Here is a 22490-nt window from a genome sequence, read left to right on the forward strand (position 1 = left end):
TACAGCTGCAGGGGCGTGGCCAGCCAGCCAATCGAAGAGCTTCCCGTACAAGGAAGGGGCTTCATTCTCATTGCTGGGGAGGGGGGGGTTGGGGTGACAGACCGGAAGACGCCCTTGTCTCCGCCCACTGTTTTTTTTTTGTTTGTGTTTTGTTTTGTTTTTTGATGGTTTGCGAGTGAGTTGGGATCCATCTAGGGCGCCTGCGTAGCAAATACGCATGCGTCACCGGAAAAACCTTTTGGGACTGTTTAAAAGAAGGCGGTGGAATTTGACCTGGTGAGTAATTTATCTAAGAGTCCAGATTTCCCAGCGTTTTGGAGCTCAAAGGAAAGGGAGAGGGTAAAGTTTGGAGAAGCAGAGTTGACTGATTGTGTGGCAACTCCCAGCGTGCCAGAAAAGGCCGTTTTAGCAACCACCTATGGGGGGATATTTGTGGTGACCAAGCCCTTTTCATTAGAGAGGAAAGTGGAGGTTGTAGGTGATGCGGGGTCAGTAATGGTCTACTTGATGCTTTCCTATTGACCTGTACGTAGTTTGTACGTAGTAGCTACCATTATTTATAACATGTATGTATACAGCATGACCCCAAAGTCTTAGTGCTGTTTTAAACTATTAAACCTTGGACAACGAAACTATTAAAGTTTAAAACTTTCGGGACACCCTTTATAATGTTGTATTTGCCTATATGTGTAGCTGACTAGTTTGCTTAATGGATAGTATTGGATTTGGTGTAATGAAGACTTGAATTAGAATGCTGCCTCAGAGACTTAAGAGACTGTGACCCTGGGCGAGTCATTTAATCTCTGCTTTATTTTCTTCGTTTGTAAAAAAAGGAATGTTGATAGCACTTACCTCACCCAGGTGTTGTAAGGGTCAAAAGAGAGAACCTTTGAAACACTTTGCTGTATTAGTGCTAGAAATCGAGAAATAAATATTACCTATGTGCCAGCTGTTGTGCGAAATCCTGGAAATACAAAAACAGAAGACAACCCCTGCCCTCCAGAAGCTTATGATCTATGCACTTATCCTCCCCAATAGAATGCGAGCATCTTTTTCGTTGCAAACTCAGTACCTGGTATATAGCTGTAGGTATTTAGTAAGCCTTGTTATTTAATTGATAAAGGGAATCTGATAAGAGAGGGAGAGATGTATAGACTTAACCTCTCTCACTTTTCCCCTCCTCCTTCTACCCCATTCTTCCTTATTACTTGTCTCCTATTGTAGAAACTTAATAAAAAGTTTATTGTTAGTCTTTAAAGTGCTCCACAATCTGCCTCCAGGCTAGATTTTCTTACAGATTTTGAGATCCCCTCTGTCACCTTATCTTATGTTCTAGCTAATGTAAATTAACAATTGAATTATTAACAGTTGAGTCAGTGAGATTTCTGAAGGTATTTTTTCATTTGGTGTTCCCTTTATAAAGTCCAGCTTGACAGTGGACCTTTTACTTTGGTAAAAGGAATGTCTTTAAAAGATAAACTCTTTCAAGATTATAACCAGAATGCTCTGGAGGGTCAGTCAGAGAGCTTCTTGAAAGCAAGTTCCCATGGGATTAGAGTAGATTTAAGGTTTCATAAATTCAGATTGTCATGGGTTTGCTCTAGGTTCAGGGAGTATAAGGGGGTGGAAAACAGCCCCTGTTCTTAATTTGGACTTTGTTGTTGTTGTGCAGTAGTTTTCAGTCATATTGGACTCTTCTTTACTAATTGCTGTTTTCATTGCAAAAATACTAGAAAGGTTTGTAATTTTCTTCTCTCGAAATTGAGACTTTATTTACTGATGCTGATTCTTATCTCTATATCCCTCTATCAGTCATTTCATGAACTCCCATACTATTATTTCAATAAAGATTACCCTCAGTAAGTATAGTCAAGTCCAATGGTTCCCACAGAATATACTAGCACCAGGTGTATCATGAATTGTCTAGAACTTCACCATGTCTCAAATCTCCCATAAAGTAAAAGTTCTGAAAAAAATGTTTTTTGATTTCATAGGCCCCTTTTTCATTCTGGTGAAACTTTTGGGCTTCTAGAACTTTTTTGAAGGTATAAAACAAAATACATGTGATTACGATGGAAATTAATTATATTGAAATGTAGTTATCAAATAGCTAACATATTTTAAAAATTCACAAATACCAGGTTAAGAACTTTGTGTTTAATATTGTACAGAAAGTAAAGAATTTGAGAACTATTATCCTAATCTCTCCTCAGTTTCAGCCCTTTATCCACCAGTATGGCTAAGGCTCCCAGATAATAAAAACTTAAGTTCTAGTTAGAATTCATTATCTACTTCCCATCCCCACAAAAAATGGTACTCTTACCTACAACTAAATATGACCATTACCTTTATTATGTTCACCAAAAAAAAATATGTAAAGGTAACCCAGGATTCTCAAAAACCAAGCTTGTAGAGCATAAGCTTTTGCCTATTCTACTTGGCTAGAAATACTAATAGAACATCTAAATAGCACAGTGAATGTAATACTAGGCAAGAGGACTGGTCCTCCTGAGTTGAAATCTGCCCTTAGATTCTATTGTGAGCCTTGGAAAGTCACTGAACTTGGTTTGCCTGAGTTCCTCATCCATAAAATGATCTGGACTGGACAAAGAAATGGTGAAATCCCTCCAGTATCTATCACAGAAAACCCCAAATAGGATCAGGAAGGGTCAAAAGTCCAGACCTTTGTCCAAAGCTTTTCTTTTCTTTCATCTTTACCCTACTGTGATGAATTATTGATACACCAAAATTTCTGAAGAAAGTAACCACTAGGTGGTGCTTGAAGCCTTTTGCTTTTAAATTTAAAATAAATGTATAAAAGTTTAGAGGGATTAAATTTACTTTCAGAGCTTTCTCTCTTGCCAATCTCTGAAGCAACTTTGTGAATGTTAAAATACTTTATTGGAGAATGGAATTTATATTGGTTGAAAAGTGCTTTTAAATAGAATTTGAGAGAGTTTTATAAAATAAAAATATTTTTTAACACTAAATCCAAACTTTCACTTAGTACAAGGATCAGCAACTGTTTCTTTTTTTGGTCAATCTTCATGCATTCACTTCCTTGCAAAGGGATGATGGTGATTGTAGTGAATAGGTATTCTATATCCTTGGTATATATTGACAGAAGGGGGAAAATTAAGTACTGAATCAAAAATAGAAAAGTAGAACAAATTAGAGAAGCAGGAAGTGGTTAAGAAGAATGAGCAGAGGAGTGGGAAAATAAACTAGTTATCACAACTTTTATGGACCTCTACCCCTAGTAATGCTTCTTTATACTACCTTGGCCTTTAACACAAATGTTTAAAGCTGTAGACAGAAGAAATTTTCATTTTGTGAGTTGAGAGATCTTCATTTTATTTTATGTTCATTTTGAGAGTGCTTAGCTTTGGGACCACGGGCAAGACATTTACATTTTCCATAATTATTTGTTAAAAAACTAGACATAATAATGACAGCTCCACATATACATAGTTGTTTGTCTAAAATGAAAGACATATAAAAACACTTTTGAAAATGTAAACAGTACAAATGCAGAGATTTTTAGAAGTTAAAAAAGGAACAAATTATCTAGATGAGCCCCTAAACATATTTCATTTTTTTATTATAACTTTTAGCATGATGAGAGAATCCAAAAGTAAAATAGACTTATTTATAATATTGATTTGTATTTTGCTTATTTTAACTGATTGAAGTCTCATGATATTTTCAGAATTTTCCATTTATATTTGTTTTTTTCTCCACAGATAATTGAACTATTAATTTGTTCTGCGTAAGTCAAGATGCCTGGCAAAGCAGGTACAAGTAGAAAAATAGGAAACAAATCGACACAGGAGAGTAAATCTGAATACCATACAAAAACTGGAAAAAGGAAAGTTGATAATGGAGATACTAAGGATGCAGAAAAAGAGGTATTGACAAAGTCATACTTAACCATTCAGAAAAAAATTGAGATAAAAATGTGTTTTCTTCTTTCTTGGCATTCTCTATGAAACAGAGTAATAGGGTATATAAAGATAAAGCCAGTTTAGTATTAGAATTGAAAAAGTGAGAAAGGGAAGGCTAAAACTATTAAGTAATAAAATTTTAGAGTTAAAAACTGTCTTGAAACTTGTCTAGTCCCAGACTTTTTAATTTAGAAGTTCAAAATCTAAGGCTCACATTAAACAACTTCTCCAAGTAAAAAATATGTAGTTATTGACAAAGTCAGAGAACTAGAATCCAGATCTGATTTTACAGTGGATTTTCTTTACATTATATTACATTTCTTTCACCTGACATATGTGTTTATGTACAAGAGGAAAATGTTGCCCAATAATAACTAAACCAATAAGTATTTATGAATCATTTGCTGTAGGTCAGACATTTCATGTACCAGAGATAAAAATCCAATGGAAGCAGGCCTTTCCCTCTAGTAGCTTACGTTATAAATAGGGAGAAAACAAATGTACATATAAGTGCTTCATATGTACAAAATGAATACAAGACAGTTTTGGAAGGGAGGACACTAATAACTTGGGGCTATGGAGTATTCCAAGAAAGGCCTTATGTAGAGCTAAGTCTTAAAGGAGACTAGGAATATCCAGATTTGAGAAGAAAGTGAAACTTAAGTTTAGGGAGTTTAGGGAACACTTGGTGTAAAGACATAGAGATGGGAAATGGGACTAGCCTATATGAAGAATAGCAAGTAGGCTAGTATGAATGGATCATTGAGTATGTGGAAGAGAGAAATAAAACTACAGGAGAAGTGGAAATCATGGTTGTGAAGAACTTAGAATACTGAAACACATAGTTTATATTTAATTCTAGAATTTATAAGAAACCCCAGAAATTTTTCAGGCTAATTGGTGATATCACTTATCTGTCCAAACCTCTATATCCCCCCCCTTTTTTTAAAGCTCTTTTGTGACAAGTAAGCACACAAGTGCTATGGGCAAAGTGTTTGTCTTATTCTCTAATTTGCCTCTATTCTTCTTAGTCGGGAAATCTTTTTCACTTTTTTTTCCCCCAGCATAAGCCTTTATTTGTCAAGTTATTGTTTTTTACCTAAACTTCAGACTTACCAATATGAAACTTAATTTTATCAGATATAGCCCCTTGTTCTAAAATGCTGAGATCTTTTAGGATTCTGGCCATGTCATCAAACGTGTTAATTATCCCTTCAATTTTAAGGTTATTGGAAAATTTAATAAGCCTTCCTTTATCTCTGTCATTGATTTAAAAAATATACATATGTATATATGTATATTTTTTAAATCGCATATTCCCTCCAAGTTTACATTGACCTGTTAAAGACTGTTTTGGAGGTGTGTTCAATGATAACCATTTCTAACTACTGTCTTCTAGTACAGAAAGACTTCATTAGAAGTCTTTAATGTTTCATTAAAATCTAAATTCAGTATACACACAGCAACTTCCTATAATCTACCAATATTAGATTCTGTGTTTGAATCTGACCTCAGATTCTTCTTAGCTGTATGACCCTGGGCAAGGCATTAACTCCCTGGAGCCAAGCCCTTACCTCCTTGTGCCTTTGAACCAATATATATTCTGTCTTGAAATCAATGGAAGGTAAAGGTTAAAAAAATTAAAAGTTGAGTTTATTTTTCCTCTACCTAACTAGAAAAGTCCTGGATAAGTATCAGGGTGTCAACATATGTCGAATTTTGTTAGAAAATTGTTTTTCTAACTTTTTTTTTTAATCTAGGTAAGACTGTCAACCAAACAAATGAAGAAACAACCAAAAAGTCCTTTACAAGGTACAATTTTTCACCTTTTTTCTAAGAAATTATTTAAAGAGATTACCCCAGACTATATAAAAATATTAAAATTAACATTTTATAAATTTGATATAAAATTAGACAAGATAATATTCTTTTTGGTTGCTAGTAGTAGTGGTGGTGGTAGTAGCAGTAATAGTATCTATTACAATATTAATTCCAACTTTTCTTCTTAATTAGGCAGTTCTGAAGTTTCCTAGCATCCTTTAACCAAGTGCTATTTAGAAATTTTACTCTTAATTCAAGTTTTACTCTGTTATAAATTGTAAAAGATTGAATAGTGTGTTTTTTTTAATTCTTTAAAAGGAATAGGCTAAAAGCTACCTACAGTTGTTATTAGTAGTAATAATTGTTCTGCTGGCCTTGAGTCATGGTTGGTAGAAGGGAAGAATAAGAAAAGAACACTTGTTAGACATGTGGCAACAAATTCTTTTCCTAGCACTGACCTCACCCCTGCTTTTAGATCACAAGTTTGGGTATGGGTAAATAAATAATTGAGGAGGAAGTATGGAAAGTGACAATGTAACAGAACAATATTGTCTGCATCAGAATTGTAATCTAGATGGCAGTTGAATCATGGCTAGGATTTTCCCTCCAAAGTCAAATAATCACATTTCTAAAAATATGTATTTAGGAGGGCACTAACTATATGAGTTTTTAAAAAATAAAATATAACATAAGAAAATACTCTAGAACAGTGATGGGCAAACTTTTTAAACAGGGGCCAAAGGAAAGGAAATCCTCATCTGTCAGTCTGTTTCTACGGCAACTCTTTCGAAGTTTCATTATATTATATCCTACTCCTTGTATTCGTCAGATTAGGAATAATGTTGCAGGACTGTGTTGAACATTTCAGGGGGCTGCATCTGGCCCATCACTGCTCTAGAATATACTACAATACAAGAATTCAAGAGAAATAGTGTGACATAGTTGGTAGAGGGGGTAGTCCTGATTTCAAGGCTTACCTCTGACACAGACCAATCTATGTGACTATAAGCAAGGTACTTAATTTCTTTGTGTCCCCAAACAACTCTATAAAAGTTGTAGATGAGTTGTCAATATGCATTATTGGGGTTGGCTTATACCAAGAATTGTCTAGATAGTTAACACAAAACTGGATTAAAGATAAAAATCTAAAATATTCCTTTCTCCATTTCCTGTTTTAAAGAACACCTTCCATGGATGTATTTTTCAAGTTCTGCCTGGGTCCATTGACTAGCTAAATTAGTCATCATTCACAGAGGCAGAGTTACTATGGCTTATTCCCTCAGAGTGATATACATTCCATCAGTAATTGATGGACATTTGTATCCCTTATAATTTGGGTAGCAGAATTTGTAACATGAGACAAAGAGGGAAAAAAATTGTTGCTAATTGCAATGCAACTGATAATAAAAAGAAAAAACATAGACTTGCTAAGGAGAACTTATATCACTAGTTAAGGAATATGTCTTCTTTTGGTATTGGTCTTTTCTCTGGTTGCCTTAGATCCATGGTGGCAAACTTATAGCACCTTCTCTGTGGGCAGGCATGTCATCACCCAAGCACAGAATGCCCTAGAGTTCATTACTAGAAAGCCAGAGGGATGCAGGTTGGGCTGCTCCCCTCTCCCTCTCCACTTACACCTGAGGACATTTCTCACATTACCCGCTCCTCTAAAAGACTGGCCATTACTGCCCTAGATCAAAGATGTACTTTGTCACTTATCACTTGTGAGACTAGGTAAAAAAGGAGGAGTTGACATCCTTAGGCAGTTAAAACTGTCTTTTCTTAACAATTAATTTGACTATCATAATGGTCATTCTAAAGGGAAATTCAAAATTTTTTAAAAATGACAGTATTGTGATGCATGTTTAGGTTCAAGATGACTTATAAATGGATTAATACATTTGGATATTTTTCTATATGTCTGCATGTTTTTAGTCACAACTATATTGATGCCTTAGTGTGTATATATATGTGTATGTGTGTATATACATATACACACACATAAATATATGTGTATATACATATATATATATATACACACACATATATATACACACACACACATATATATATATATATCCTTTGTAGGAGAGAGAGAAAGTTCTCGACCTGTGATTCATTGCTCTGGGGAAAGGCTGGTGCAAAAACTCCCTCTATGGATTCAGATTAGCAGCTCATTTCTTAAAGTCTTAGAGACTTGCCTGGAACAATGAGTAGCAGTGAGTTAAATAGCATAACCATACCCAGCTAATAACTATTAGAAACAGACATGAATCTAGCTGTTTTCTTCAGTGCTGGCCTTCTACCCACTAAACATATTATGTCTTGTTCATAATATAATAAACTTTTAACAATTAGGATTCTCCCTTTTCCCTGTTTAGTTATTACCTCAACTATATCATTTATTTTTCTGGGACAGGAAGCCTTAAAGATTCAGGCTTTACTTCTGCACTATTTCTTTATATATCTCACTAATTTGTCCTCCAGACGATAAAGATTGTACAGTGAAAGATGTTAGTTGGCTCTTTGAAAGAATAAGGACTAGTGGTTCATTAAATATTTGAGCCACTTAAAAGTCAACTTTATTTTAATGAGATACTCTAGAGGGGCTGCTTGTCCTAAGTTTCTGGTACTATTTCTAATGGCTACAGAGGCAGTTGTAACTGCCTTCCTATTCCTCAACATTTAGCAACAGATATTCTCTAAAGGAATAGGGAATAGCTTGTGGAAATTATTATGCTTACACCAGTAAAAGAGGAAACCACTCACTTATATTCTATGAAGAATTTTAATTACAGCTAGCTGGATGTAAAGCAAATATAGAACAGATGAAAAGCAAACATAGAAGGCACAAGAACTCTTCAGATACTTGTGCATGAGGAGCATGCTTTTTTAGACTTGTAGAATTTCTGTTTCTGCACTAGCTTTCTCCACACTAATACAAATCACCTGTATCTCTGGATCACAGAATAAGTTTTTGGCATCAATGCAATTTAAGGCCATTTTGCCCTGTTCCTGAAAGCTTTTCTGCTTCTGACATTTATTCACTATTGGTAAGGGACTTGAGGTTCTTTTGAAAATTTAAGAGCTCTAACTGGATGAAGTTCATAACTTGTCAACACTCTTTTCTCTGAATTGGTCTCTGAGACAACATGACTGTAGCACACAATCCAGACCCTAAACCTTGTAGGCACTTGATTATTGGAGGGAAACTTATAATTAGCCTAAAGGTAATTTGCAATCAAGGACATTGGGAGATGTAACTTATCTCATGATGGATAATATGCTGAACTTGAGGAATAATGAATATCCTGAGGATAATCTTGACAGAAACTACAGTTACCTTAGAATAATGGTGAGAGCAAAGCTTTTTGTAGAAAAGAAAAATTTTACAAGACTACAAATAACTAGGTTTCAAACTATTACTATATATTAAACTATATTAAAATGCTTACTCCAAAAGAATTACAGTAAATTATAATAAATGTAAAAGTTTCTTCTATTTAAAAGAGGTGTCTCCCAAAATGGGAGTTAAATGAAAATGCCAGTACACAAAGAATAGTAGTAAGAATAATGATGGTGACTTCCATGATGATAATAAAAATAGCTTAATACTATCACAGTCACACTTCTATAATTAGAAATTCATACTTTCCATAAGATAGATGATTATGGTCAAATGATCAAAATATAATTCTTGCCTGATGAAAAAAGTAACCAAGGACTTTACTGTAGCAGTTACTCAAAAAAAAATTAGAGCAACTGGGAAAGAATCTTAACAGGTAAAAGATGTGTGCCTCTAATGCAGATGTGTTTACATTTTTTTACCCCTTGGTTTGATGCTATCAAGCTATTTCACAGTTGTCACTTACATTAGAGAATCTTGAGCCACTCTCTTGTCATTCAACTTGATCAGCTGAATCTTCATTGAACAACGGTAACTGATTAGCATTCTTCCCCCTTGGTGCATATTGTCTCAACTTTTTCAGCTCTTCTGAGAACCAAAGTTCCATGTCAATTTTGAATGATTTATAATATTCCTTATTATTTCAGTTTGAAGGTTCATATTTTAGGCATCTATCTGAATTACCAGTTATAAAATACTAACCTCACCACAGTCCATAAACTTTTTTTGTCATTTCAGTTTTTAAGTTTGATAACATTTCTGTGTAATTGGATTCTTTGTTAATCCTATGTATTTTGTTTTATGCATTTACTTATATACTATTGTATATATTATATATGTTATAATTATATAATATTTGTGTTACATAATTATGTAATATAATATTATATAATATATACATAGTTTCCCTCATACTTGCAGAGGGGTCCATGACATAAAAAAATGAAGAACTCTACCTTTATTGGGTGTCTTCACAGACAGCATAATATGTGGGCCATTTTTACTATAAATATTAGGTGATTTTATATGATATATGTATCATATATAGTATATAATATAATGTATAATATATGATTTTATAAGAATGATAATTGAATTCATATAATTCTATGAGTTCTTTAGTTTTAAAAATAAAATGAAATACATTTTCAGCAAGAACTTACTGTCATACTCTTTCTCTTTGCTTACCAGCAACTAAGAAAAATACAAATACAAAAAAGAAAACCTTGAAAAATAAAGTAACATGGCAGCCTCTTTCAAAAGACAGTCAAGGACATTTTGAAGATATGGTGGAGTCTATAATATTGTGAGTATGTAGGCTTTCTGAAAGTGTCACTATTTTTGCTTCAGTTTTTCCTTTTTTCTATAGCTTGTTTAATTAGTTATTAATTAGTTATCTAGCATAATTAGAAACGGAGAGATAAATACCAGAGAAAGGATTCTTTCCTTGTCCCTGTAAGGCACAGCCAGGGAAAAATCATAGTGGTCACTTTAAGGAAGATTTGCATGCTGGTAAGACTGTTAGAGAACTCTTGACCACTCTCTTGAACTCACTGTCTTGAGAGGTGGTTGGTGACTTTTCTCTGGATACTATCAGTTAGTAATTTTAGTTAAACTTAACTTTGAAATCTTAAAAGAACATCTTGTGAAGATAGGAAGAGTTTTGTTTGGTGTGAAAGCTATTCTCCTGAAGGGAGAAGCAACTGCATCAAAAATCTGTGCAGCTTGTAGAACATGTCAAGCATACAACCAACATGTATTTAGACAAAAGGCATTTGATGGGAGACCTCTAGCTTACATCCTGTTTGGAAATTTACAGATAGACTTTATTTCAATGCCAAAAGCTGGGAACTATAAAAATTGTTAAAGTCCTCTCTTTCCATTTCAAAGCTAGCTTCTTCCCTTTACAGATGTCTGCATTATGAATCTAGAAGAATTTTCAAGGGAACTTCTAAAAACCCTTTTGAGAGGAATTCTGGCTGCTCTCTTCTAACTTTAGATGCAAGGAAAGAAATACCTTGTGGTCATTTTGAGGCTGCTATTTTGTGTTTCTATTAAGTTTTTATAATCCCTGTGTCCCCACATGTGGCCATGTGTCTATGCTTATGATTGTAGTAATGCAGTGGTTAAAACTTGGGCCCATACAACAAAATCCGGGAGATGCAACACCAATTCCATGTTGACATTCAAAAAAGTCACTAGTAAGAGATTATTTTAATTAGCAAAATGGAGAATCATCTAGAAATGGAGAGAAGATATGGATAGAAAGAGCATTTGGAAAAAAGATGAGGTAATTCAGATATGAAAAAGATAGACAAAGGACTAAACCAAGGATTCCATCTAGAAATGTAGAGATAAGGATGGTTTATCTCAGAGATCAGGGAAAATGCACTTAGTTTAAATTAATGTTCAAAAGTCTGTTTACTTTTTCTTTAATTGTATTTAATTGCTATTTTAGATCTGTTTTGAGAGATGAAGTAAAAGAAAAGGAAAACATTCAAATTCATCTTAACTGCCTAAAGGAAAGGTAATAGTCATGCCATTGCAAAGAGTTAAAAAAAATAAAGATTTTTGTCCACTGCTCCCTCCACTAAGACAGAAGAGAAAATTGATAACAGCTGTGATAAAAACTAATTATGTTCTCTTTTCCATTTTTAAAGATTTCTTCAATTGTGTGAAAAGCAGAAAGTCTCTCTAGGAGAGTGGAGCAGTCTAAAGAAAGTATCAGATCTCTGTCTAAAGGAAATGGAGACTCTTGAGGCAAATCAAGAAGGCTTGGAGTTATTGCAGGTATTGTGAAAATGTAAGTGGGAGGGATTGGCAATACCTACAAAGTAAAGTGAGAGAGAAAAGAACTGAAAATTTGTCACAAATCAGAGTGATAACTGCTAATATGACCTAGAAAATAGTGTCCCAGTTCCTTGAATAAACTTATTTATCATAAATCCTTTTTCATCAAGATATCATGTGTACAAAAACTTGGGCTGTTAGTTGAGTAATGATCTGGTATGGTTTTTTTTCCCCCCTTTTATTCCTATAAATATTTTTTAATCCAATTGTAGGCTTTTTTTTCCCCAGAATCTTCTTTCTTCCACTTATATTTAATATGCTGTTGGCCAAACAGTGCTAGTAACTGCCAAAATTCACCTCAAATCTTTTTGTTTGTTTAAACCACTACAACAAGCCAATAACAAACAAATTATAGGATGTATTTAATAGCTATTCTCGGAACAAAAATAGGTTTTTTTTATGTCCTTGAATTCTGGCTTCCAAATTCTAGTGCTCAATCTGATTTAATCTTTAAATGTGCTTATTTCCTGAGCAGTCAGTGAAATACCATATATTTAGAAGCATAAGGCATTTTCCTTTTCAGACTGCTTAAAAGCTTCTAATCTAATTGGCAGTACAGAGTAGTACCTAGTCAGTTGTACACATAAATGCAAGGAAGAGGAGTTATAGATAATACAAAGTATTAGATATCACAGAAAGAATTTTGAATGAACTCTTCAAAGACATTTATCTTCCAGTATTCTTCTCCTTCCTTCCTATACTTGTAGGCCACAAACCTTAACTTCTCCTTCCCTTTTTCATTTTGATTTCAGTTATAGCTTGGGTTACTAGAATTCAATTCAAGAAATAGTAATCTACAAATCAGATGTTAAAATTGATTATGATTAATTTTGTGATTGAGTATTATGAGAAATTCTGCTGTTATTTTCAGATAAAAGTTCTGTAACTTAGAGAAGACCCTTTTACAAATATGGTTCAAATTTAAGCCCTACCTGGACTCACATTTAACAATGTTTCTATTATAAATCATCATTTGAAGTTCTCCAAGCTTCAGTTTTCTCATCTGTAAAATCAGGGTCATGGAATTCAGAGCTAGAGAGGACCTTGGAGATCTCGTCCATTGAGATCCAAACAAGTGATATGACTTCTGTTCTACAATTAGCAAATGACAAAGCCTAGATTCAAGGACTGGTCCTGTGACTCTAAAAGTTAATTATCTTATCTGAGTAAAAGAATTTAGGATGGGGAACATTTATATATTGTTTTCACCATTTTTGAACCAAAATATGACTAATAGCTGTGAATGTGAATGTGACTCCCATTTATGATTATAATAGTATTACTTTTTATGATTACATTTATATAACACAATCATTAGTTTTGAGTTAACAGTCAAAAAAATACAGCTTATGGTGGTATTAAATCTCTTGCTGACAGGCACTTTGACCTTAAGCCTATAATCCGAAAGTTTCTACCAGGCCCACCACACCCTGCTGCCTATATATAAGACAGTCAGTCAGGAGGTGGAGGGCTGCTTTTGGGTGTGTGACATAAAAGAGTCGGGTGTATAGGATGCCATATAGTAGGTGTAATGTCTCTGTCAGTCATCCTTAGCTGTCATATTTAGATACAGGAGATTATTGACTCCTGACATGGGTAGGAATTATCAGCAAAAAATCAGACCCTGACCCCTTATTGCAGAGGCCTTGGAAATATCAGTCATAATAATAGATTTTTAGTTAACACCCATAGTGATGATTTCCATACTTTCCAGCTTATTCAGTACTTGCATCATTAATTAAGACCTCCCCATGTACAAGATTTGTGTTCATCCTACTTTAATTTTAACTGTATTTTCTGTCTTTAACCTGATGCTGTGTCATCAGATTTCTGTGCAAAAAAAAAAAAAAAGGCCATCTCCTAAGGCTTGGTGTCTTTGGTCTTGGTATTGACAAGAGTCCAGCTTTACTTTGAGACCAGCCCTCTCTCAGTAAACCTTTTGTCTTGGAGATTTTATTGGTATTTCTGCTGATTGATAATTAATTTTTCACTGCACAGCTTAATTTTATGTGGCAAATTTCAGTGCTACATTAATTTTCCCTGAGTGTTGTCTATTCTGAAAATCTTTATCCCAGATCTTTGTTCTTATTAAACCTCCATGATCTCATCCAACCAAAAAAAACAAAAAAACAAAAACACACATGCACATATTTACTTGGCATCATTTACAGTGACCAAATTTATCATTTATCCCAAATAGTATCATGGCCGACAAACTGCACTGGCTCAGTTTATTCATCTATAAAATCCCTTCAGTTAACATTAATTACCTGTTATGCACTAAGGTTACAAAATGAAGTTAAAAACATCATAGAGTAATGAAAGAGGGCCAACCTTTGAATCAGAACAGCATGAGTTCAAGTCCAACCTCTGAAACATAATGGCTGAGTCCTGAGCAAGTCATTTAACTCTCAGGGCCCTCTGACATGTTTCTAAAACCATTAGTTGTAGAACAGTTGCTGTTCTGCATCTCCCCATATCATTGAAATGGCCTGAACCATAAAGAAAATGTTTTAAGAATCATGCTGGGCAAAATAATATTTTCATCGCTTATTTTTAGTGTTAGAAAAATGCTTTGTAAAGCCATAAGAGCAATACGAAAATGGGAATTATTACAATAGTTATAATTCAGTGTCTTTCTTGTCAAGGCCATTATTTCAATATCTGTAGTAGGAAATGTATGGCATGAATATTAAGTGGCTTAGGATACCCTGGGTGGCATCAGTTTCTGTCAAATAAAACTCTTAGCTCTTTTTTTTCATACAAATTATAATATCATGTGTTATGCAATGCTTTACAGTTAGCCCCATTAACCATCTTCTTAGTTTAAACTTTTTGTTCTTCACACATCTACCAATCTAATGATCCTGTCTGAAAATCAAATTTGATATGAGTTGCCCTTGTGAAGCTCTGGCTCCTAGTACTCTTGTATTTTTTTTTTCTTAATGCCTAAATCCAATGTCTGTCAGATGATATCTTGGAGAATGAGAACGGTGACAGAAAATTGGAGATAGGTATATGTTACTCCATCTGTAATTTAATTTGATAACAATCTTTATTGATTATTGATTTATTAATTATTGATAATTGATAACTCCATCTTTAAGATTTAAGTAACATTTGCTCATCTCCAATTTTCTGTTACCTTTCTCATTCTCCAAGATTTCTCAAAGAAGCCTGACATCTTCATATCTTCAGGTCCTTTTATTATGCCAAAATGCAGTTCATTTGGACTTGGAACTTATTTAAATTAGCTAGTATTTCTTACTATTTTCATTCATCTTGGGCTCCCTCATTACCACTTTCCTTGTCAGTTTTGGGTTGTTGTTTTTTTACAGGGAAGAGAGGTGATGTCTTACTTGACTTTTGTCATGACTTGCTTATTAGATTAGATTAGAACAGAGGAACAAGGGAATAAAGTGCTGCAAAACCATGTTGTTTGTTAATTATAATGTTCTAAATGGATTTAAGCATGCATCTTCCAGTGTAGAAATGGAAATTGACAGTTGAGAGGATGTGCTTTGACCCACATTCTCAGGCGTAAGCACCATTCATTTCCTATACCTCCTGGAAGACTTTCACCTGAAAATAGAAGATTTGGGATTGCCTTCAAATATTTGAACATTCAGTTCATGGAAAATGGGCTACACTTATTCTTTGCAGTGTTTCCATACCCACACTATGCAAAGAGCAACAAAACCACTTGAATAATTTTAGAATAGACAGTGGAAAATGATAAATGGAAGAATCTGGAACTTTTTTGTTTGTTTGTTTGTTTATTGTATCTTTTGTAGTAAAAGTCTGGCAGCAGTACCAGCCCTGAAAGTAGAAATTAGGAAAGACTTCCTCACCAGACATTTTAGCTGAGGATCTTATTTAATACATCAGTGGCAGCAACTTTGAAGATCCATCACCTTCCATTTGTCAGCATCTTCTGATTCTGTGTGTTCATCCTTGGTGCTCTTTAACATAGATTTTGCCACTAAGCTGCAGTAATATATTTCTTGAGGGAACCTACTACAGCTAGAAGCAGCCATATTCCTGCATATCATCTGTGTTTATATCTGGTACAACCAGGACCTTTAATGCTAGAAGCCATGAAGAGATGAAGGTAAATAAAAACATAGGGATTTGTAGAGGGAGAAGGGAATGAAAGAGGAATGAAGGGTTGAAGATGGATAACTACTTGACCCACAATAACACACTGGAAAATCTCACCCAACCCCACAAACATAGGACTTGGAGAATGAGTGGTGACAGCTGAGACCAACTGTCACTTCAGACCAGCTCAGCCAGGAATTTCCTATTAAACTATAGTGAGCCCTCTGGCTTGTGAAGAAGGAACAAGAGGAAGTTATAAAACACAGTTTAATAATGATTTTAAGGGTAAAAGACTCTACACTAAATAATTATGGACAGACTTCAGGGACTAGAAAAGGGTCAAAATCTACACTGAGCTAACACAGACTATCAGGTCTGGCTTTTGGAGGTTAGAAGGGGATGTGATGGTCTCACAGCTAGGTCCACTTCAGCTCCAGCAATGTTCACAGCTTTCCAGGATCCTCAGCAATTAATCCACAAAAGGTAAAGACGGAGCTGAACTAGCCTGGTATATCCACCACCCAAGTCTGGTCTTGTTGTTCTACCTGAATTTCCACAGGTAGATGTTTCTTCTAGGAGACAAATCCACTTTTCCTGGGCTCTTCACTGGGACAGACAAACCTCTAACTGCCTCAGCCACAACAGTCACTCCAGGAAAAAACTCCCTTCTCACCATTCCATGGTTGGAACCCTCCAGCCTTGCCTGATTAAGTCTAACTGTCTAAATCTTAATTTATAAATTTGCCTATTACAAAAGTACTACTTGGACAGTTTTCCTGCACATTTTCAGTATTGTTGTTTATTATAGAGGATTCTTTTGTCCCGTTACTCTTATTGTATCACATTTTTTAAAAATTTGTAATTCACATATTTCTTCTGATAAAGTCTTGGCTTCTTAAAAATTTTTTCTTGAAATGGTACTTTGTTCTTTTCTCTCTCTAACCTAGGAAGAAACTAAAAAAGCAGTGAAGGCAACAGAGTTAATAAATGAGAATATTCAGAAACTTCAGGACAAAATTCGGATTCTTGAGAATGAGTTGGAGGAAGAAGAGGAAAAGGCTAAGCTGGTACTGAAAATAAAATGTATTTTGGATCCTGGAGCCTAAATTAAATCTCCCATGTCAAAGCAATTTATTTAAATATGTGATTCTGACTATATACTAGTGAAAGAATAGGAATTGGGTTAATTTTCTTGACAACATGACTCCCCTATTCATTGAGTTCCAATAACTTTCTCTTGCCTCTAAAATCAATCCCTTAATGTCTCTTTAGCTTTTAAACCCTTTGCAACCTTAAATCAGCCTATCCTTCCAGCCTAATTATTCCCCCTATCAAATGGTACATTCCAGCCAAACTGATGATTGTGGAGTCAAACCCCATACTAGAGACTCCATCTCTTAACCCTTTTCCATTTGCATTAGTTGTCCTCCTTGCCTGGAATGTTGTCCCTCCTCACTTGTACCTCATAGAATGTGTCTTCAAGATCCAGCTTAAGTATCACCTTCCCTTATCCTCGAATACCTTGTATTAAATTACTTGATATTTATTTGTATTTATCCTATTTATATTTCTTTGTGTATGTACTCTTATGTGCTTTTGTTCTCCCCTGCTAAAGTATAAGCTCCTTAGGAAGAAGGGTTTATTTTACTCATTGTATTTGTATCCCTACCACCTAGCATAGTACCTGGCATATTTTATATACTTAAGTTCTACACTCGATTTAGAAAAAAATAAAGTTGTATATTTTCCCTCTGTAGGTGCTGCAGAGAGATGATACCAAGGTCCTTTCTCTTCCAGAACTCCCCAAGGAAAGTATTGAAGCCCCAATACTTCATGTAAGGATCTATTTTCCTGTTATGAGTGTGATGAGTTACTCTCTACATTGTCCCTATGGAGACTTAGCCATAAGGAAAAAGAGAAAGAACTTGTAATAAATGCAAAAAGCCAACTATCTAAAATCAACAGTAAGGGGAAATAGGAGCCCAAAATGGCATGCAAGTGGAAAATATTGCAACTTAAAATAGATATATTTGTTTTTAACAAATGCTTGGTTTTATTTTGACACTAGAAATTTCTTTGTTATGTCTCATTCTGTAAGTTTTCTCATCTATATGTGAGGAATCTTTTCATCCAGTGTTAGTGTCAGAAATTTCTTTAAAAATGTTTAATGCATTATACAAGGCATTTTGTCTTTCAAAGAGAGAAAGGAATTTGAAGCTAACCACCTTTTGATGCCCTGAGTCCTAAATTAGAGAATTGAGGAGAATTTAAGGGTGTCTCCATCTCTAAGGAGATGGGTATACATTTTTTTGGTTATTTTTTTTATGCTACTCCCTATATAGTACTTCACTCAGAATTGTTTGTGGTGGTTAAAATATACATATATATATATATATATATAATGATTTGCACCATTTTTTTGCCCATTGGCATCACTTTTTTTAAATTGGGTTAGTATATAGAGCAGAGATTCTAAACTTGGGAACTTGTAGCTTTTTAAAAATATATTTTGATGGCTATTTTTCCATATAATTTGATTTCTTTGTAGTCTTATATATTTTATTTTATACATTTAAAAATATTATTCTGGGGGCAGCTATGTGGTTCAGTGGAATGAGCCTAGAGATGAGAGATCCTGGGTTCACATATGGCCTCAGATACTTCCTATTCACTTAACTCCATTGCCTACCTTATTATTTATTACTGCTCTTCTTCATTGGGACCAATGCACAGTATTGATTTTTAAGATAGAAAGTAAGGTCTTTTTTTTTAATAAAATAAAAAAAAATAAAATATTCTGGGGTGTCCAGACTTTAGATTTCTAGGTAGGTCCTCCACCCAAAAAAACTTAAGAATCCTAGATAAAGATGCTATTAGACCCATACAAATTGCTAATGCTTAATTTTAATTTGGAAGTGCTGAAAAATAAACCATTGTGATTTATTTTTTTCTATACTTGAAAAACACTAATTTGATCATTTTCATTTACAAAGAAAAACTGAAAAAGAGGACTTGTACATAAGACATAAAACTTGCATTTTAAAAAATACGTAATTAATTCAGCATGTTAGAGTTTCTTTCTGAATCATTTGCTGTTCAGTTCATTTATTAAATTATTCATATATACTCTGTCATTTTTGGGGGGGGGGTTGCATTGCGATCATTAGTTTCCCTCTGTTGTGATTTATTCTAATATAGCGTTTAAATGCTATGTTGAGTTTTTGGTATACTTCGCAGTGGTAATTGTTATTTTTAGCAGTGCAGAATGCTCAGCAATATAAGTATCTGTGGAGAAGAGAAAATCTTTTTACTTATTATTTCTCTTTAAGAACATTAGTTGTTATTTTAAGGTAACTTTATTTTAAATTAACTTATTTTTTTGTCTGAATTTTTCTACATTCTTATGCCACAGGAGGAAATTTTGAAAAGAATCCCAAATCAGAAAGATATTCTAAAGGACCTACACGTCATGAATAATTCAGCAGAGATGAAGAACATGTTAACTTTCATAAAAGAAGCCTATAAGAAGCTGGATACCTCCTAAGTTCTTGTACTATATGTTTGTGGACAATTTAACATTTATAAATCAGTGAAAATGACTGTTAACTTTAATGACCTGTAGATATTGTAGAGGATATGACAGTCATGGGGATTACAAGTCTCCCGTTCATCACAGGCACTTTTTTTCTTAAAAACAAATAAATAAATAAATGAATGAATAAACAAACAAACAAATAAATAAATAAATGAATAAATAAGTAAATAAATAAATAAATGAATGAATGAATAAGCATTTCGTATTAACTGAAAATCCAGAGAGGCCCTAGATCATTGCCACAAATGACCACTTCTAGGTGCTGTAGTCTCCCCATTCCACATTTTTCTGCTATGTGCCTTAGAATGGGGCACTTAAAAATCAAGCTGTTTTCAGCTACTGTGACTTTTCTAGGACCAAAGTTTTAGTGAATATAGCTCAGGTATTTTGAATCATGGGATCAATATAATAAAATATAAGATACATGTCAATTAATATGTATCTTTCAGAAGTGGCTAAACTTTTGATAGTTGGTCATTTAGAGATTGAAGAACTACCCTATCTTTTTCTATCTCTTCTCTCAGTATTTTCCTCTTTCTGATGTCTCTCTGACCTTCCAGTGAGCTTCTTTTACAATTTTCACTGATTATCCATATTTTTGGTAAACTAGAGAAACTGGGAGATTTTTTTATGATTGTGATTTGGAATGTCTAATTGCATCAGCATTTTATTTCTATGAGTGTATTATAAATGCCAAACCCCTTTTCCTCCGCAGGTTATCATTGAGGCATAATTGTGTCCCAGAAGACTGATTACTAAAGAAATGCATGTATACTCTGTCCTCTTAGACTGTCAACTTAAATATAACCTAACTGCAATACCTGAGGCTTATTTTTTTTTGACACTTTTTTTTGGTTCTTTAATGACACCATATAGTGATCTCAATAACAATAAATTTATTGCTGTATAACTGAAACAGTAGTATTTTAAAGCTATTTCAAATAAAAATAAAACAATTTTACTGTTTCAAATAGATTCTTTGGGGAAATCAGGGCATTGTCTGTTGGGTTTTATTTGTAAAATAAAGTATATGTAATTAATTTTCTTTCTACTTTGTATATCAATATAAAAGTTATATCTTGTTATTAAAAATAACAAATGTTTAAAATACAAACCATGAAAATCACCTAATTCCCCAAATGACAAATTTGCAAATTAATGTCATAAAATAAGAGATTAGTAAAAGAGCATTGAATTTGGAGTAAGACAGGATCTGGGTTTAATCTTACCTATACATTAGGTAATCACAGGCAAACCTTTTAAACTCTGAACCTCAGTTTCCTTATCTATAAAATGGAGATAATACTTGCAGTACCTCTTTCACAAAATTATTGTGAAGAACAAATATATTAGATGCACTGTCCAGCTAAAATTATAAGTCCCTGTATGACTGTAAAGCTATAATCAAAATCTGGACATGTCAGGTAGATGCAGCATGATTTTGTGAAGTGTATTGCTCAGGCCACTGATTAGTATTACATAGAGAAGGACATAGCAACCTACTTCCTGAAAGAGCTTGACAAAACTTCCTACATAGAATTTATTGTGAAGAATAATTTTGGCAGTTATGTGATGTTCTCTTCTACCTGGTTCAGATTGCTATTCTTTTCAAATCAACAAACATTAAGCACCTACCATGTTACAGGCACTATGCCAAGCTTTAGGAATTCTAAGGATAATGAAAACAGCCTCTTCCTTGAATTAACTTAAAATCTAATGGGAGCATATAAAAAACTGCAAGTATGTTATATATAAGGATAAATAAAATCCTAAAAAAGGCACTAGCATTAAGACAGCTAAGAGAAGGCTTCTTGCAAAAAGTGAGATTTTAATTAAAACTTCAAGGAATCCAGGAAGTAGAGACTAGAAAGGAGTACAGTTGATGAACATACAAAGTTGGAAGATAAAGTATTATGTTTGATTATGTGTTGGAAGTTATCCAGCAGCTCCAGGGGTCTGGAAAGGTGCACGGTTTAGGTGAGAATGAAGAAGAAACTGGAACTGTCCAATTCATTAACTCATGACTGCTCCTGAGTATTATTTATAACAGTTTCTTACAAAGCACAATTGAAATTAAAGAAGTACATCATGATTGGTGTATAGCTTACAAAAAATTTCTCTTATCAAGATTATCCCCAGATGAGACAAGGTCCAAGGTTAAAAATGAGTCTCACTTAATCTAAGAGTTATTTTAGTAAAAAGCTTCCATGCTTCAAACGATAGGTTAGAGAATAAGCCTTTAAGATTGTGGGGTGTATTTTGACATTGAAAAGTACCTAAGTGAGAGTGGAATTTGTCTGGGTCTGCCTTACAATGTCCTTGGGATATCTGAAGCAGGGAGAAAAAGATACAGGGCAGCTTCTGCTAATTTCTGCTATTTTCGGCTTGGGGGGAATTTTAACTCCTTAACTGCTGGTTTACTATAGAGTACTTAGAGGCTTTCTATAAAACTTGAAGCTATCCTAAAAAATTAAATTAATACGCTTTCAATAATAAAAGGAGCCACAGAGAGGGGTCAAAGTTTTTGGATAACCCATACAAAAAACAGTGTAGGGCTTTGCCAAACTATGTTGATTTGATGGGGTCTAGATAAGAGATTCTATTAAAAGACCCTATTTCTCTGAGTGACTCCCAACAATTATGTAAGAAAAAGACCTGGGCCAGATTCCCAAGCCAAAGATCTGATTTTTATTTGTAGGTACAAATACAAAAAACAAAGGTCTGGCTATGCTCAGATTATGGTAGAGACCCCTTCTTGAAGTTGGCTAGTGGT

General features: G+C 34.0%; 1 protein-coding gene across 1 annotated transcript; it reads left to right on the forward strand.

The window, feature by feature from the left end:
* Positions 1-81: 81 nt before the first annotated feature.
* CENPQ (centromere protein Q) lies at positions 82-20725 on the forward strand. The gene is made up of 9 exons (XM_044673206.1): positions 82-276; positions 3744-3908; positions 5705-5756; positions 10363-10477; positions 11630-11698; positions 11832-11961; positions 17070-17189; positions 17880-17957; positions 19535-20725. The coding sequence occupies exons 2-9, from the start codon at positions 3780-3782 to the stop codon at positions 19664-19666; spliced, it is 825 nt and encodes a 274-aa protein (XP_044529141.1). The 5' UTR covers positions 82-276; positions 3744-3779; the 3' UTR covers positions 19667-20725.
* The last annotated feature ends 1765 nt before the right edge of the window (positions 20726-22490 follow it).

The sequence above is a fragment of the Gracilinanus agilis genome, chromosome 4 (assembly GCF_016433145.1).
Source record: "Gracilinanus agilis isolate LMUSP501 chromosome 4, AgileGrace, whole genome shotgun sequence".
NCBI lineage: Eukaryota > Metazoa > Chordata > Mammalia > Didelphimorphia > Didelphidae > Gracilinanus > Gracilinanus agilis.

Bases quoted from the DNA above. Each gene is read 5' to 3' on its own strand.
- CENPQ (XM_044673206.1), top strand. From the start codon at position 3,780: ATGCCTGGCAAAGCAGGTACAAGTAGAAAAATAGGAAACAAATCGACA. The intron at 10,478-11,629 runs GTGAGTATGTAG...TTGCTATTTTAG, and splicing joins ATGGTGGAGTCTATAATATT to ATCTGTTTTGAGAGATGAAG. The intron at 11,699-11,831 runs GTAATAGTCATG...CCATTTTTAAAG, and splicing joins CTTAACTGCCTAAAGGAAAG to ATTTCTTCAATTGTGTGAAA.